At 34.4% G+C, this 14,399-nt stretch overlaps 1 protein-coding gene across 10 annotated transcripts; it reads left to right on the top strand.

The window, feature by feature from the left end:
• The first annotated feature begins 13 nt into the window (after positions 1-13).
• Positions 14-12,395, top strand: LOC110817438 (Peptidase M50 family protein). 10 transcript variants are annotated; one of them, XR_015817149.1, is made up of 11 exons: positions 14-540; positions 626-717; positions 851-998; positions 1,121-1,201; positions 1,281-1,748; positions 1,860-2,183; positions 3,407-3,575; positions 3,704-3,832; positions 4,206-4,696; positions 10,884-11,044; positions 11,781-12,395. XR_015817149.1 is itself a non-coding variant. In XM_022045972.2 (8 exons), exons 1-7 carry the CDS (start codon positions 166-168, stop codon positions 3,566-3,568), a joined length of 1,650 nt encoding a protein of 549 aa, XP_021901664.1. In that variant the 5' UTR covers positions 14-165; the 3' UTR covers positions 3,569-3,575; positions 11,781-12,395. The 10 variants fall into 10 exon arrangements, 4 of the variants coding, with proteins under 4 accessions (XP_021901664.1, XP_088069797.1, XP_021901666.1 ...); XR_015817150.1 differs by lacking the exon at positions 3,704-3,832; XR_015817151.1 differs by lacking the exon at positions 10,884-11,044.
• The last annotated feature ends 2,004 nt before the right edge of the window (positions 12,396-14,399 follow it).

The raw sequence follows: 14,399 nt of genomic DNA, 5'->3' as shown, positions 1-14,399 counted from the left end.
CTCGATGTTGATTTAGAAGAAAAGTCGAAGAAGACAAGAAAAAGAACGTATGGGCCGTAGCCCAAGCAACGTAGAAAGAAAAGCCCAAACGAGGTCTGAACACACCAAGATGAGGACACGGATACATTTCTATGGGCCGTTTGATTGGAAGCGAGAAGCGGCTTAATGGAAGGAGGAAGCGGAGGCAGACACCGAGTCAGAAGGTTTATTAGGTTGAAGAGAGGAGAAAGAAGCAGAGGCCGGTCCGACACTCTGCTTCCACTGCAGTCTCCCGATGGTAAGGATGGTGTGAGACTGACGGACAGTTCGTGCTGGTACTGCGACTTGAAGACGCATGCCTTCAATGAACCGCTCTTTCGGCTGGGACGCAGCCACGCCCGCTATTTGAGGGTTTGGTTCTCCATAGGAGTTGGCTTTGCGCTCACCGTTTTGCTACTTGTCTCGTTGCTTCTTCTCCTGGAACTAGCCTCTGCTCTTCACCTTCTCCATCCTCCTAACTCTCTGCGCCTCACTTCCCTTGTTTTTGGATTTTGGCGATCGGTTAATCCTCTCTCTAACGCTAAATTTTCTTATATAGAAAATCTTTAAACAGTTCTTTTTTTATGCGTTCCTCTTTTGGATGCAGAACGTATCACTTTCCGGTGCTGCATATATATTCATTTCTACCTTGCTTTCGGTTTCAGTTCATGAATTTGGTCATGCTCTTGCTGCTGCTAGGTCTGCCTTCCTTTTCCTTTTTTAGTCTTTCTAGTATCTTTTATCTCTTTTTCTTATTAATATTCACCCTTTACTCCATACTCGATAGCTATCACTAGATCCTAATGCTTTGTTCTTTCGCCTTGGAGAGCAGTGATGGCATACGCTTGGAATACGTGGCCATTTTCCTTGCAACTCTTTTTCCCGGCGCACTCGTTGCTTTCGATTATGATTTGCTGCGAGCTTCACCACGCTTTACTTCTCTTCGAGTTTATTGTGCCGGCATTTGGCATAATGCAGTCGTGAGTCTACTTCCTATGTACTACTGTATACCTTTGATTCCCTACTGGCTTCAATTACATTATGCTTTGAAAACTTTCCTTTTATTGATTGCTTACAGATGTTTTTGCATGTACGTATTTAGTTTTGCGCACTTTGTGGATTAGGGCTATTGCTCCTGCCCCTGATCTTATTTCCCTTTTATATTCACGGAGAGAATCCCATGGTACTGAGTACACTATGACCTTCAATCCAAAATTCATGTTCCTTACCTACTTCTGAAGTAATTACATTGAATTGAATAGGTTTTGGACGTACCTTCTGTGTCACCATTGTTTGGTTACTTGTCTCCTGGAGATGTGATTTTGTCTTTTGATGGCATTCGCGTTCACAATCCACGAGAGTGTATGGAGATAGCTGATCTGTTACATAAACGTATGCTTCAAAGCTCAAATGATTCCTTATTTCTTCAAAGATTTAGCAGACCTGATGCCAGAAAGGGGTACTGCGTTCCTAATTCTTTGATGGAAGAGAGCAATAAGATTCAGTTGGTGACCAGCGACCAATTTGCTTGTCCTGAGGATCTCAGTTCATTTGTAACCACTCAGTGCTTAGAATCAGCAGAATCAAGTAATCTAGTCAGTGCCTATGGTCAACCAAATGTAAGCAAGAATGGCTTTTGTTTGAACGCAAAGGATATTGTCAAGCTTAGAAAGTGTGGTGATGGGTGGATGACTGCTGTAACTGTTGGAAGCAGCTGCTTATGTTCTCATGTAGGTATTTGGACCTTTTTTTTTCTCTACCTTGATGTTTGTTATTTCCATTAAGCATGTAGAAGATTATATATTTAAAGAACTGAAGTACTTATTTGAAAATATTTATAGGGGGAGTCCTGTTTGAGTCCAGATCAGTTGCCAGGTTCGACATGGACTGAGATCATGTATTCAAGCCCTTACTCACCAGAATGCTTGGAACTTCAAAGAAGTTCTTCTGCGGATTTTAGTACATCTAAATTCACCGAACATAATTGTGCTGGTGCTTTTGTTTTTGTTGGTGATTTGATCTCAATGCTGCACGCAGTTCGTTTAACTGCCTATCAACCGTATTTGGAATTTCCTTTCAGTGCATATATTCCAAATCTATTGGAAAAGAGTTTGATCTACATGTTCCATGTCTCTCTGACACTAGCTCTTCTGAATAGTTTGCCAGTAAGTTCTGTCATTTTCAGTTTATTGCAATGGCCATTCTGTTTGTAATATTTGAACATATATGCATATCGGATAACTTGTGGAAGAATCTTTCCAAATAATTGTGAAAAGAGAATTACTTCGGCAACTCTTTTGCAACCCGAAAGTGCTTAGCGTTGAATGGTGAACAGCATACCTTCTTGCAGTCATTTACTTGCATAGCTTTTGTGCAACTACTTTTTCTTTGTTTATAATTCGCCTGGGTTTAGTTGTCTTGTGAGAATGTGCACTTTCACTTGTTGACTCTTTCCATTTTTTTCCTACAGAGACTGATGAATAAACTGATTTAATGATTTCTGAGCTCCATTTTATTTTTGAAATGGTGAACCAGTGATATTTATATAATAAGTTTCGATGTTGTTTATCCCTCCCCGCATAGCTTTTTTCGCATGGGAGGCTTGCTGGGAAGGAATATTAACTATGGACAGACAAAAAAGTTTGTGTAGGATTACAGTCAATGGTTGTTATGGCTGTTTAAGGGATGAGGAAACATGGAATCATCTATTATTGTGGTGTCCTACTACATACAGATTGTGGTGTTTGATTTTTGGGCTTTTAGGGATTGATTGGGTTATTGCGGGCTCAGTTAGGGGTGAGATCTGGGCTTGGGATGGTTTACTTGTAAAAAGAAACAATGGTAATATGATCCATTTGACTGTTTTTTAGATCATTTGGAAAAAGAGAAATAGTAGAGTTTTTGATAATGTTGAAAGTAGTTTTAATAGAATTAAAGATAGGTGGATACACTATTTTGGGTCAATTTTGTTAGATCATGACGTCGATAGTGAGGTGGATTTTGGGAATGACATTGATACTCTAACAACATTATAATTGCTTTTGTAAATGGGTGATATCCCCGTTTTATTGTTATCATGCTAATAGATACTTAATACTTTTTATTTTAAAAAAAAAAAGTTCCGATGTTGTTTAAATGAGAATGACTTATTATTTCAATTTGGATACTTTATATCAAAGGTTGGGAAGAATGATACATGGACTTGAATTTTAATGCACAAGAAGATTTTGCACCAAAAAGAATTTGCTTTTTGATTTTTCTTGCCTGCCTTCATTTAAGTCTCTGGTTTAAATGAAATAAAGCACCTGATCATGGATTAAGAAGCAACAGGAAGATCCATGCAGTTTTTTAATCACTTCATTTTCTAACCCGTAATATTATTTATTAGGTATATTTTCTCGATGGGGAATCTATATTAGAGGTTATTCTATCCCACTTCACTGCACTAGGCTTGAGGAAGAGGAGAAAAGTTCTTCAAGTATGTCTTCTTGGGGGAACTCTGATTTCCATCCTGTCGTTTTTAAGGATGTTTGCAGTCAACTTTTTGTGAGCAGAAGGTATATATCTTATATTAAATTTTTGTTTCCAGATGATATTTATCTTTGTTGATCTTCATTGATACATATTGTCAAGATTTCTATTGGGCATATCAGCTGTAATAACTGGTCATGCTAAATTCCACCAGTTGTAGACTTTTAGGCATAACTGGAAGAAGGTTGTCTACCAAACAGCTGCTAGTAAGGGATCAACGATACTATATCTCTACCTTCCCACTGCCATAGAGAACAACAAACAATGATTTGACTCATCTCAGGTCTGTTTGTTATTAGTATGGTTGTGTTTGAGGAAAAGATAAAATATATTACTTCTGAAAACATGGATCATCTCTGTCGTGTCAGAGTTTAGAGTTTAGAAGCATCACTTGTATCTATAATCTGTGGAACAAAGTAGCGTACCAGAAACCATCAACTCCAGCCTTTCTCTCCTTTGCTTTGTGCATCAACCTCGTCTGGAGAATTAATTTGTGTACCAGAAACAATCAACTCAAGCTTCTGACTCACCACCCTGTAGCTTGCATCACTTTTCTTTGTGGATAGAAAGCATCAACTTTGGGTCTCATTTCTATACAAAACAGAGAGAGAGACGCGAATGGACAAGCGCAACATGGTTAATTTTTCTTATTGCAGGAGCAGCACTTGTGGACAGAATGAGGAAGAGGTGCCTGCAGGCAGAGCGATAAAGAGAGAAAGAGGTAATTCGCTCTGCCACCAAAATCTGTTTTTTTAAAAGACAGATGGCAGGACACAAATCTAATAAGGGAATTGTAGAGATTCGTGTTCATAAGACTGGGTATTGATAGAAATCGGGTATTAGAGATCTACCCAATAAGGCTGGATGGACTCAATTACCTTGCTTGGTCATGGTCTTGCTTACTATTCATCTAAGCTCGGGAGCTGCAAAGATATGTTACAGGAAATAAACCAAAACCAGTTAATGTTGACACTCTGACTGACCAATGGTAATCAGGAAACTCACTTGTGATTTCTTGGCTTATCAACTCAATGCAACAAGAAATTTCTCGTGGATATTTGCTCCTTGTTGCTGCCCACAAAATTTAATATCGGCAATGATGCACATATATGTGAGCTGCTAAACAAAGTACATGCCGCCAGACAAGGTGAGATGATTATAGCACAACGTTTTACTAAATTAAGTGGTTTATGACAAGAATCGGACTTTTATTAAGACTTTCAAGCAATATATTAAGTGGATGCATCCAAATTTCAAAGATTAACAAAGAAAGAACATGTTTGTAGAATACAGCCGAACTCAAGTTCAAGTTTTTCATCGAGATCCATTACCATGACTAAGACAGGCCTACTCTTTTGATCCATCTCACTTGTACAGACAAGACAGGATAGCTGTTGAGATGACCCGTGAACGAACAAAAACTATTAACCAAAAAATGTTTGATAAAGATCACCCTATTCGTGACTACTATGGCAAACCACATTATACTAGAGATTGTTATTGGATGCTTAATTACAGGTCTAATTGAGGTTGTAAAGGTAAGGGAAATAACTTCACGCCAACTTATCTAAGACAAATGAACACAAATTTCAATATAAAAAATGTCTCTAATATTGGGATTTTTCTTCTTTGGTGCCCGGTGGTTTATGATATTTGGACTATGGTTTATAGCCCTTTAGGAATTAAGCGGATAATGGCAAGGTCGTTGAGGGAGGAAATATGGGCTTCGGAGGAGTTGTGTAAAAAGAAAAAAAATTGTAAAGTTTATTCCTTCAACAATTTTCTGGGTGATTTGGAAAGAAAGAAATAACAAAACTTTTGAAGATATAAAGGAAGAGATGGCCACAATTAGGAATAGATGGTTATATTGTTTTGGTTTGTTGGTTTTGGATCATGACATTTACGGGTGGAAAGATTTTGAAAATGTCATAGATACTATTATAGATTTGTAAATATCTTGTTAATGGGTGGTACCCTTTTGGTGCCTTTTAATACACTTTTATACTTTTTACTTAAAAATAAATAAACTTTGAAACTACTGTCACAATTTCAATCCCACTCATTTGTAGCAGTTTTCTCAACTTTTCCAAGTTAGATATATCATTTCATGACAATCTAGAAAAACAAAATGATGCATGGATTATAGATTCAGGAGCTTCTAACTACGAAAGGTTCTTTAGATAATTTTGAAAACTATACATAATGTTCAGGTGATGAGAAACTTCATATTGCAGATGGGTGTTTATCATCCATTACTAGTAAAGGTTTCATTACTTGTACTGCCATTATATTGTTCAAGTCCTGCATATTCTTCATTTTCCTAATAGCCTATTGTCTACAAGTGCCATCATAAATACCTTAGCTATAAAGCTGAATACTACCTTATTGTGTTTTTCATGAATTAAGGATAAGGAAAACTGTTGCCTTTTGTAAACTGCAAGAAAAACTGTGTTGGTGACAAATAGCGATTCCTTGATTTCTTCTAGTACTCGAGCTATGTTGGAGAACTAGTATCCAGTAATCAACAAGTTACCCAATTGCAAGGAGATTAGATCGCGCATGATTTGCAATTCTAGAATCATTTATCTTAGTGTGATAAAAAATTAGAATTTAGAGTTGTTAACCTATGATACGTGTGAGTTTGGAAAACACACGAGAACCTCTTATTCTATGATTAATTATGTTTCTTTTCTGACAATTTTCTCTGATGAGCGGGATTCTATGGAAACTGTCATTATTTGGCTATATATGGTTCCCTTTTATTGAGTTATTATTTGACTATAGATGGTTTATCTTTTTTACTAACTCTTGCATGAGAATATTTTAGTTTATCTGTTGCATGCGGAAAACGATTCTTTTCATATTTTAAGTCCTTGCATAAAATGATTTGTATACAGTTTAATGCAAAAGTTGAAATCTTTTGCTTTGACTATGACAGAATGTTTGGTGGTATCTTCCATAAGTATCTTGGCCTCCAAGGTATTGATTGGATAGTTAAGAGAAAGAGTAGGCACTTACTTGTAATTGCTAGATCCCCCATGTTCTCTATGGATGTCCCAACACCTTACTAGGGGATGCAGTTTTAAAAGTAGTTTGTCTTGTCAATTGTATGCCATTGCAAACTTTTGGTTTTAAAGTTCCTTAGAAGTTTTGTTACAAAACAACTCCTATATCGTCCCTCTTAAGGTCTATATATCTATTTTATTAGTAATAGGAATATGGGAAAGAAGCTCAATTTTGGTTGGTCACAAAAGGATTCACCCAAATTAGGTTGAACTGTCAAGCATCATGCGATATTTGCCAGTTGCAAAGATGAATATCATAAGGATCTTTTTATTGAGTGCAACTAATCGTGACTAAGACTTGTAGTAGTTTGATGTCAAATATATATTTTTGTACGAAGATTTAGAGAAGTCGAAATTGGAGATTCCCCAAGATTCAATATTGAATAGAGTAAGGAACGCACTCTACGGATTGAAGCAATCGCAGAGAGCATGGTTTGTCAGGTTTCACCAGAACAATGCTGATCACACCCTATTCATCAAATATCGTAAGGGTAAGATTACTATATACATTGTCTATACAATATAGTAATGATAGCGGGTGATACAGAGGAAATGGCAAAGTCAAAACGGTCTCTAGCTCGACAACTTGAAATCAAAGATCTAGACAAAGTACGATATTTTCTATGTATCAAGATAGCCAAATCAGGAGGTGGTTTCTTTATCTGTCAACTCAAATGCTTTCTGGATCTTTTGGGAGAAACTAATAAGTTAGATTGTAACCTACTGACTCTCCCATTAAAACCAATCACGGGTGAGAGGTTATGGTGGTAAGCACATTGAAGTTGAGAAGTGTGAAGGACTATTGGAGACTAATCTACCTAGCTCGAAGTAGACTTGATATGGCTTATGTTTTAAATACAATTAGCTAGTACATGCATGAACCCTGAGAACCACACCTAAATTTAGTTTATTGAATTCTGATATATCTGAAATATGTTTAATGGAATATGCTCGCTCTTTTCCATGCATAATCACCTCAAGATAGAAGGTATACCAGTGCAGATTATTGGGTCTCCTGATAGGAGATCTACATTGAATTGTTGCACATTCTAGGAGTAAATGCAGTGAGCAGTGAGCAGATCTAGTGCAAAGGCTGAATAAAAATCAATAGCACAAGATGATGCAAAACCTATAAAAGAAAATAAATATTTTGTAAGGTCTTAGATTAAAGGCAATATGGAGATCTAATATCCTTTTCTATTAGAGTTCTAGTTTTAATATGACATTTAATTAATAGCTATTTTTTATTTAGTAGAATTCCTACATAGATTTCTATCTTGGTTATACTTTTAGTGCCTTAGCATTTTTTATTTAGTTGGATTCCTATATTGACATATTTTATTTGGTTGTATTTTCGTGTCTATAAATAGGGTATTTCGGTTTAGTTATTAGACATATTATTCATTTGATTATTATTCAAACATTAAGTTATTGATTTGATAAATGAGGTATGGGATCACTAATCTTGGTTCCTAATAAATTTTCTCAAAAATTAATGTTCAAATTCTCTTTATCCTAAATTACCATGTTTGTGTGAGGTACTTTGGTTGCAGAAATTACTACGTGAACTAAGGATGTTAGATAAAACAGGTCTAACACTATACGGTAACAAAGCAGCAATAAGTATAGTACATAATCCCATTTAGCATGATAGGGGTAAACACGTGGAGATTGATAGATATTTAATGGAGGAAACGTAAATAGTAGTATCTTAAACATGTAGTATATGAGTTCTGGAGACCAGTTAGCTGATCTCTTCACTGAAGATGTTGGCAATAAACAATTTCATGGACTAGTTTGTAAGATAGGCATGTGAGACACCTCGGCACCATCCTAAGGGGGAAGTTTATGGGAATTTTGACTATGTACCATTAAACTCATAACATACTGCCATAAGATATAAATTTTACTTTCTTTATTTTACCTTTTACATTAAGAAGTAAATTCATTGACTAATTACCTTTGTTTTTGTTACTATTTAGGTACTTCTATCTATAGGTACTAGTATATATATGGTTTTAAAGAACAATACAAACGTTGACCATTCCGGTAACTGTTGCTAAAAGATTGGAGACTATTTAATGTCGTTTCTTATGGGGCGATAGAGGGGATAGAAAAAAGTTTCATCTTGTCAAATGGGACGAAATAAAGAAGCCTACTTATGCTGGTGGTTTGGGCATTCGATCGGTGGTTGAATTTAATAAAGCTTTACAAGGCAAGTGGTTTTGAAGATTCTTGAGAGAGGATGGTAAGATGTGGAAGAGGGTGATTTTGGCCAGGTGGCAGACCTGTGCACTTATGGGTTGGGGGAGGGTGGATAGAAAAGGGCACGGCTTAGGTCTGTTGAGAAATATCGAGATGGGCTGGTCTGGTTTTGTGGAGAACCTGAATTGGAAAGTGAGTAGGGGTAATGAAACTAGATTTTGGCACGATCAGTGGTTGGAGGGGGGGTGTCTCAAAGTCCATTTTCCCAGAATCTATGCAATTGCACAATCCAAAAATATGTTGGTGGAAGAGGCTTATGTGAGGGATAATGACAGATGTATCTGGTCCGTTAATGTTTGTAGAAATTTGAACGATTGGGAAGTGCAGTATGTAAACCTGTTGAAGAACATATCTGATTTTCAAATCTGCATTGATCCGGATCAGGTGCTATGGAGGGGGTGCAAAAATGGTGAGTTTTTGGTGAGCTCTTATTATTACAAGCTGATGGTTCATACAAAGTGTAGTTCTTCCAGATTTCCCAGTACCTTAATTTGAGAAAACTCTGCGCCCCCAAGGATGGCTTTCTTTGCATGAGAGGCCTGTAGGGAAAGCATTTTAACTCTGGACAAATTGAAGGTCAGGGGATGTACTTTGGTGAATGGCTATTTTATGAACTCTGGAGCTTGGTGTATGGCTTGGTAGGAATCTGCTGGGTACAGGCTGGTTCGATTGAGGAGGAGATTTGGGCCTGGGGTGGGGCAGGGCTGAAAACTGAAATTGCAAGACTCATTCCCTTATCTGTTTTTTAGGTTATTTTGAAGGAAAGAAATTTATGAATGTTTGAGGGGATTGTGAATAGTACTAGTAAACTAAGAGAGATGGTTTAACTACTTTGGTTGTCTTTGGGGCATGATATCATTAAGGTTGAGGATTTTGGGGATGTCATTGACTCACTAACAAATTTGTAAATTTTTTTGTGAAGGGGTGGTACCCTATCTTCTTTGGTACCTTGCTAATACAAATATTATATTTTTTCTTTAAAAAAAATACAAATGTACATAAAATATCTTCCTCTCTAATTCCACTATCAGTTTCAACACTTATACTCAGAAGTTATATAATATGGGGTGGTTTGCAAGAACTTAAAACTGAGCTTAATAGTACAACTAACACTTCTTTTGTGATAGAAGATAGGAAGATTAAATTCCTCTCTAACTATTATTGGCAATTAAAGAAACATTGGCTTCCACATCTGCTGATCATGTCAAGCACCTGCCTCCTTATGACAAATTTGTTTTGCCCCATCCTCCTACTGAGACGAGATTCTTCTCATGCTCCTGTCAAAGTTCTTCCAATCTGTGATGATTGCGTCAAAACATTTATTAGGATTTTATTTTGCCTTGTTGGCTAATAAGTCTATGTAACTTACCAATTTGGTCAATTCTGTTCTTTCAGTGACATTATCACAAGTCTCAATTTTATTGAAGATTTTAGGACGCATATCTGACTCTTTCCAGCCTTCATGTCTCTTCACTTCAAAACTCGAGCTTGAGTTTTTACCAAGTTGAGTAAAATGATGGAAAGCCCCAATTTGAAATAAATTTTCCATTAAGAGGCTTTTGTGATTATTATTATTATTATTATTATTTAGCATGTTGAATTTATTTAGCCTATTTAGGTAGATTTTAAGTAATAGAAACTTAGGTTATTAAGTTAGATTTTAAGTTATAGAAACTTTTGATTTCATCTTTTATTATTTCAATGTTTTCTTTATTAGTTTTAACCAATGCCTATAAATAGGCTAATAATTATCAATAGAAAGAATAATAAAATGACATAATTAAGATTATTTAAAAAAATTGACTGTAATTGAGAATTCTTTTGCTAAAGCTTTATTCCTTGTTACTTCTCTGTGCTCAATTTTCTTGTTATTATATTGAAGTATGTTATTCAGTCTACTTCGTTCTATATTTCTTCAGTTCGATCTCTAATTTTTTCTTCTATTTCTATTCTTCTGCTCATCACTTGATTTCCTTTTCCTAAATCATCCTCGGCACAAATTAGTTCTATCCTGCCTGTCTTAGATCAGGGGTCCTAGGGGCAGAAAAGGGGACCCAACTGACGCATCTTCAATCTCCATAAGAAAATGTTGATAGACCTTCCTTTTATCATCTTGCTTAGTGGAACCTTGCTTACTGGACCCTCGCTGACTGGAAATCTTGCAGGTGACTTTTCTGACGAGCCGTCGGTACTGATTTGTCTTATCAATATATAAATGGTTGGAGTAATAGATTTCTTATACCAAATGAGGTTTATAACTTTGTGATATTTTTCCTCTTCCTAATATTACTTTTATTTTACAGAATTCAGAAGTACACTGTAAGAAACCGATGTAAAATGCTTAGGGTAAACTAAGGACCAACCAGTAAGAGTGGGATAGGAAGATGGTAAGGGTGAGAAGAATGGGTAAAGAAAAATAGAAACAATTAAGAAGATTAAAGGTACAAAGATAAAGATAATGGAAGTAGAGCTTTTCTTGCCTCAGTGGAGGACTGGAGATAAGTTTAAAATGCAGCTATCTGAGTCTGTGAATCTATAGAGAAATGAAAGAGAAAAAGTTCAGACACTGCCACCCGAAGTCCTAGAACGATTACTAACAAAGTGGTATCTATTTCTAAAGGGTATTTTCTCCCAGATCAAGATCTCCAAAATGTGCCAGGATGAAGCAAGTTAAAGTTGGAGCACCATGAATATGTCGCATATCTTATTGGATATTCACTAATGTAGTTAGAAGTTTATATTGAACATAAAATATCAAATTTTGAAGTAAAAGGTTTTTCCAGGATGCATAGTGAAAAAATAACTAAACTGAAGTAGTAGCTCTTATCAATTATGTCATCGAATTGATAATTAGAAGTTCCAACCAATTTTTGTGCCTGATTTCTGAGGTTCTCCTTACAGGTTTCATTTGCGAGCTCTATGGGATTCTCATCGTGCCCCTTGTCTCAAGTACATTTGGACAAACGAGAGGCCTACATTCTCACATCTGAATACCAGTGCTGGTGATTGAGGATGACAATTTGCTGATCTAAATTGTCAGAGCGTGTGGGATGCTGGATGCAGGAGCTATGGAATGAAGCCAGATTGATTATCACCAAGCCATGTAATTAGGTTGGCCTCAGTTCTTTGAATGAAGTTTTGATGATGTTCTTTCTGGTTCCAGGCGGAAATCCAAGATGTATGTTTCTCAGGTCCTATCCGGTTGTCTTGCTATGCATTTTGGTTTTTTGATTTTCTTCGTTTAATCTTGTCAAGTAGTTCTATATTGCCCTTTTATATATATATATATATATATGTGCAGAAAAATCTACTTTGTATATTTATAAGAGAACGTAACAATTAGCCCTATAACTTGGGCCTTTTAACAGTTAGGCCATGCTTGTAACAGCACCTGCTTTTAAAAAAATCTTTTATTTTTTGGTAGAAAGTAAATTTGATTTAATTTTTATTAACATTAAAGTATGTAAGATACATAAAGATAATTTATGGTTACCAAAAAAACTTATATTTCTATTATTTAGTATTTTTGTACTCACATTTTTCTCATATTTTTGTACTCATTATTTTTAAAAAGCACTATTTATAACCCAATATATATATATATATATATATGAGAATTCTCTGCTAACTAAAAATAAGAGTTTGTATGTTATGGTACGGGCAGCCATGTGCAATTTTCTTTTGAGCTCTAAAATAATTATGTTATCAAAGGAATTATTTCAAGTTTCTACCTTTCCCTCTCTGCCTCTTGATTTTAGTTTTACATCATCTTACAATTTCAGTAATATTTAATTCTAATATTATGAACTTTTTAAATTTTGTAAGTTATGAATGTATTAATGTCTCTTTTGTCCTTATAACCTCTTCCTTTGTAATTTATTTTTACATTTGATTTATACTCGTACGAGGAAGTTGTGATGTTTGAAGAAATTTTTTTTTTTTTTTGTCTATGCTCTTGTGCTTTTCGTTTATTTGTTTTGTTTTTTTTCTATCATATAATAAGATACATATGTCCTTATTAATTCATCAACGTGGCCTATCTATATATTTAGTTTTAGTATATGCATTAACAGTATGGTAATATGTCTTTATTATCAATTTGCAACTTGGTATTTACGAATTTTCTTGTTCAAATGATTTGATTAGAGCACATTACCGGATTATACGAGCAAGAAAATTTATCAGCATAACATTGGTGAACTCACACATATTAATGATTATTATACCACATTTGAAATAACTCTTGAATGTTCTATAACTCATGTTTATACATAAATATTTTAGTTGAACTAGTAAACTAAATGCTTGGAACTAATAGTCAAATAATGACCTACTAGAAGAAAACTCCATATATGTTACTTAAAATGTTGTAACTTATATGCATAAAGGCCCACAAGTTATCCAATTCTTTCATTTACAATTTGCTTATGTTATAGAGTCAACTACTTCTAATATTATAATACTTTGGCGTACAATATATATTCTCGGTGTTCAACCACAATACACCAAAATAAGTTCTTAAAGAAAATATTAATAATATATGTTACATATAAATATCCATAGAGCTAGAATTATTTTGATTAAATAGTGTTTTTTGTGCCTAATGTATAAAAGAATTGCATTAAATTGCAAAAGAAACCTTTATATAATTTGGGTATATGTATAAAAGAATTCTATTAAAATTTTTGTTTTATTGAGTTTTCTAGAGAAGTTTTAATTAGACAAATTTTCTTTTTTAAAATGTACATCAAGGAGAGTATTATTGACTTTTCAAATGCCTTTTCCCTCTTCATAACCTCTTGATTTTATAATTTATTTTCACATTGAACTTATAATAAGACACTTTTAGAAAAAGATAATGGATTTGAAGTAATACTTCCTGTCTATTTTTTGTGCTCTTTCCTTTTTTTTTTTTTCAATTATATTGTCCTAAAAACCTTTGACGAAATGGTGATGAATTTGACAAAAGGGAGTCCCATTATATATATATATATTTTTTTTTTGCTTGTCTTTCTTATTCTTTTGTATTTTTTATTATACTACTGTCATATTTTTAAAGTTTATAATTTTTTATTATTTTTCAAAAAACTATTGTCTTTTTTTTTTATTTCCTTTGAATTTTATAGTAGATTAGTTTTCATTTAAATTTCAACTTTATAGAATATGATAAATATATATATATATAAGATAAAAGTTTTGAATCATAGCATTTTAATTCTTAGTTAATTAAAATTAAATGCTTGTTGATTCTTATATTGAAAAATAAAAATATAGATTAATTCAATTGTACATCAAAAATATAAATTTATAATTTTATCAAATAATTAAGATTTTGTTTCTCACAATATTTTCAAAACATGGGTTTAGATACTTTTTAGTTCAAAGATTTGTGCCAAACATAATGTCATTGGTACGCCAAAAAGTCTAACATAATCATGTATGTATTAGTTAGCACTAGTGGACACAAGGCTACCACCATATGTCAAAGAACACATACATTTGGCTTTGGAATAATGTAGT

Source organism: Carica papaya, chromosome 2 (genome assembly GCF_054855325.1).
Source record: "Carica papaya isolate Zhongbai chromosome 2, ASM5485532v1, whole genome shotgun sequence".
In the NCBI taxonomy this organism is placed as follows: domain Eukaryota; kingdom Viridiplantae; phylum Streptophyta; class Magnoliopsida; order Brassicales; family Caricaceae; genus Carica; species Carica papaya.
The sequence above is the reverse complement of the archived record's forward strand: the minus strand, read 5'-3'. Positions and strand labels throughout refer to the sequence as shown.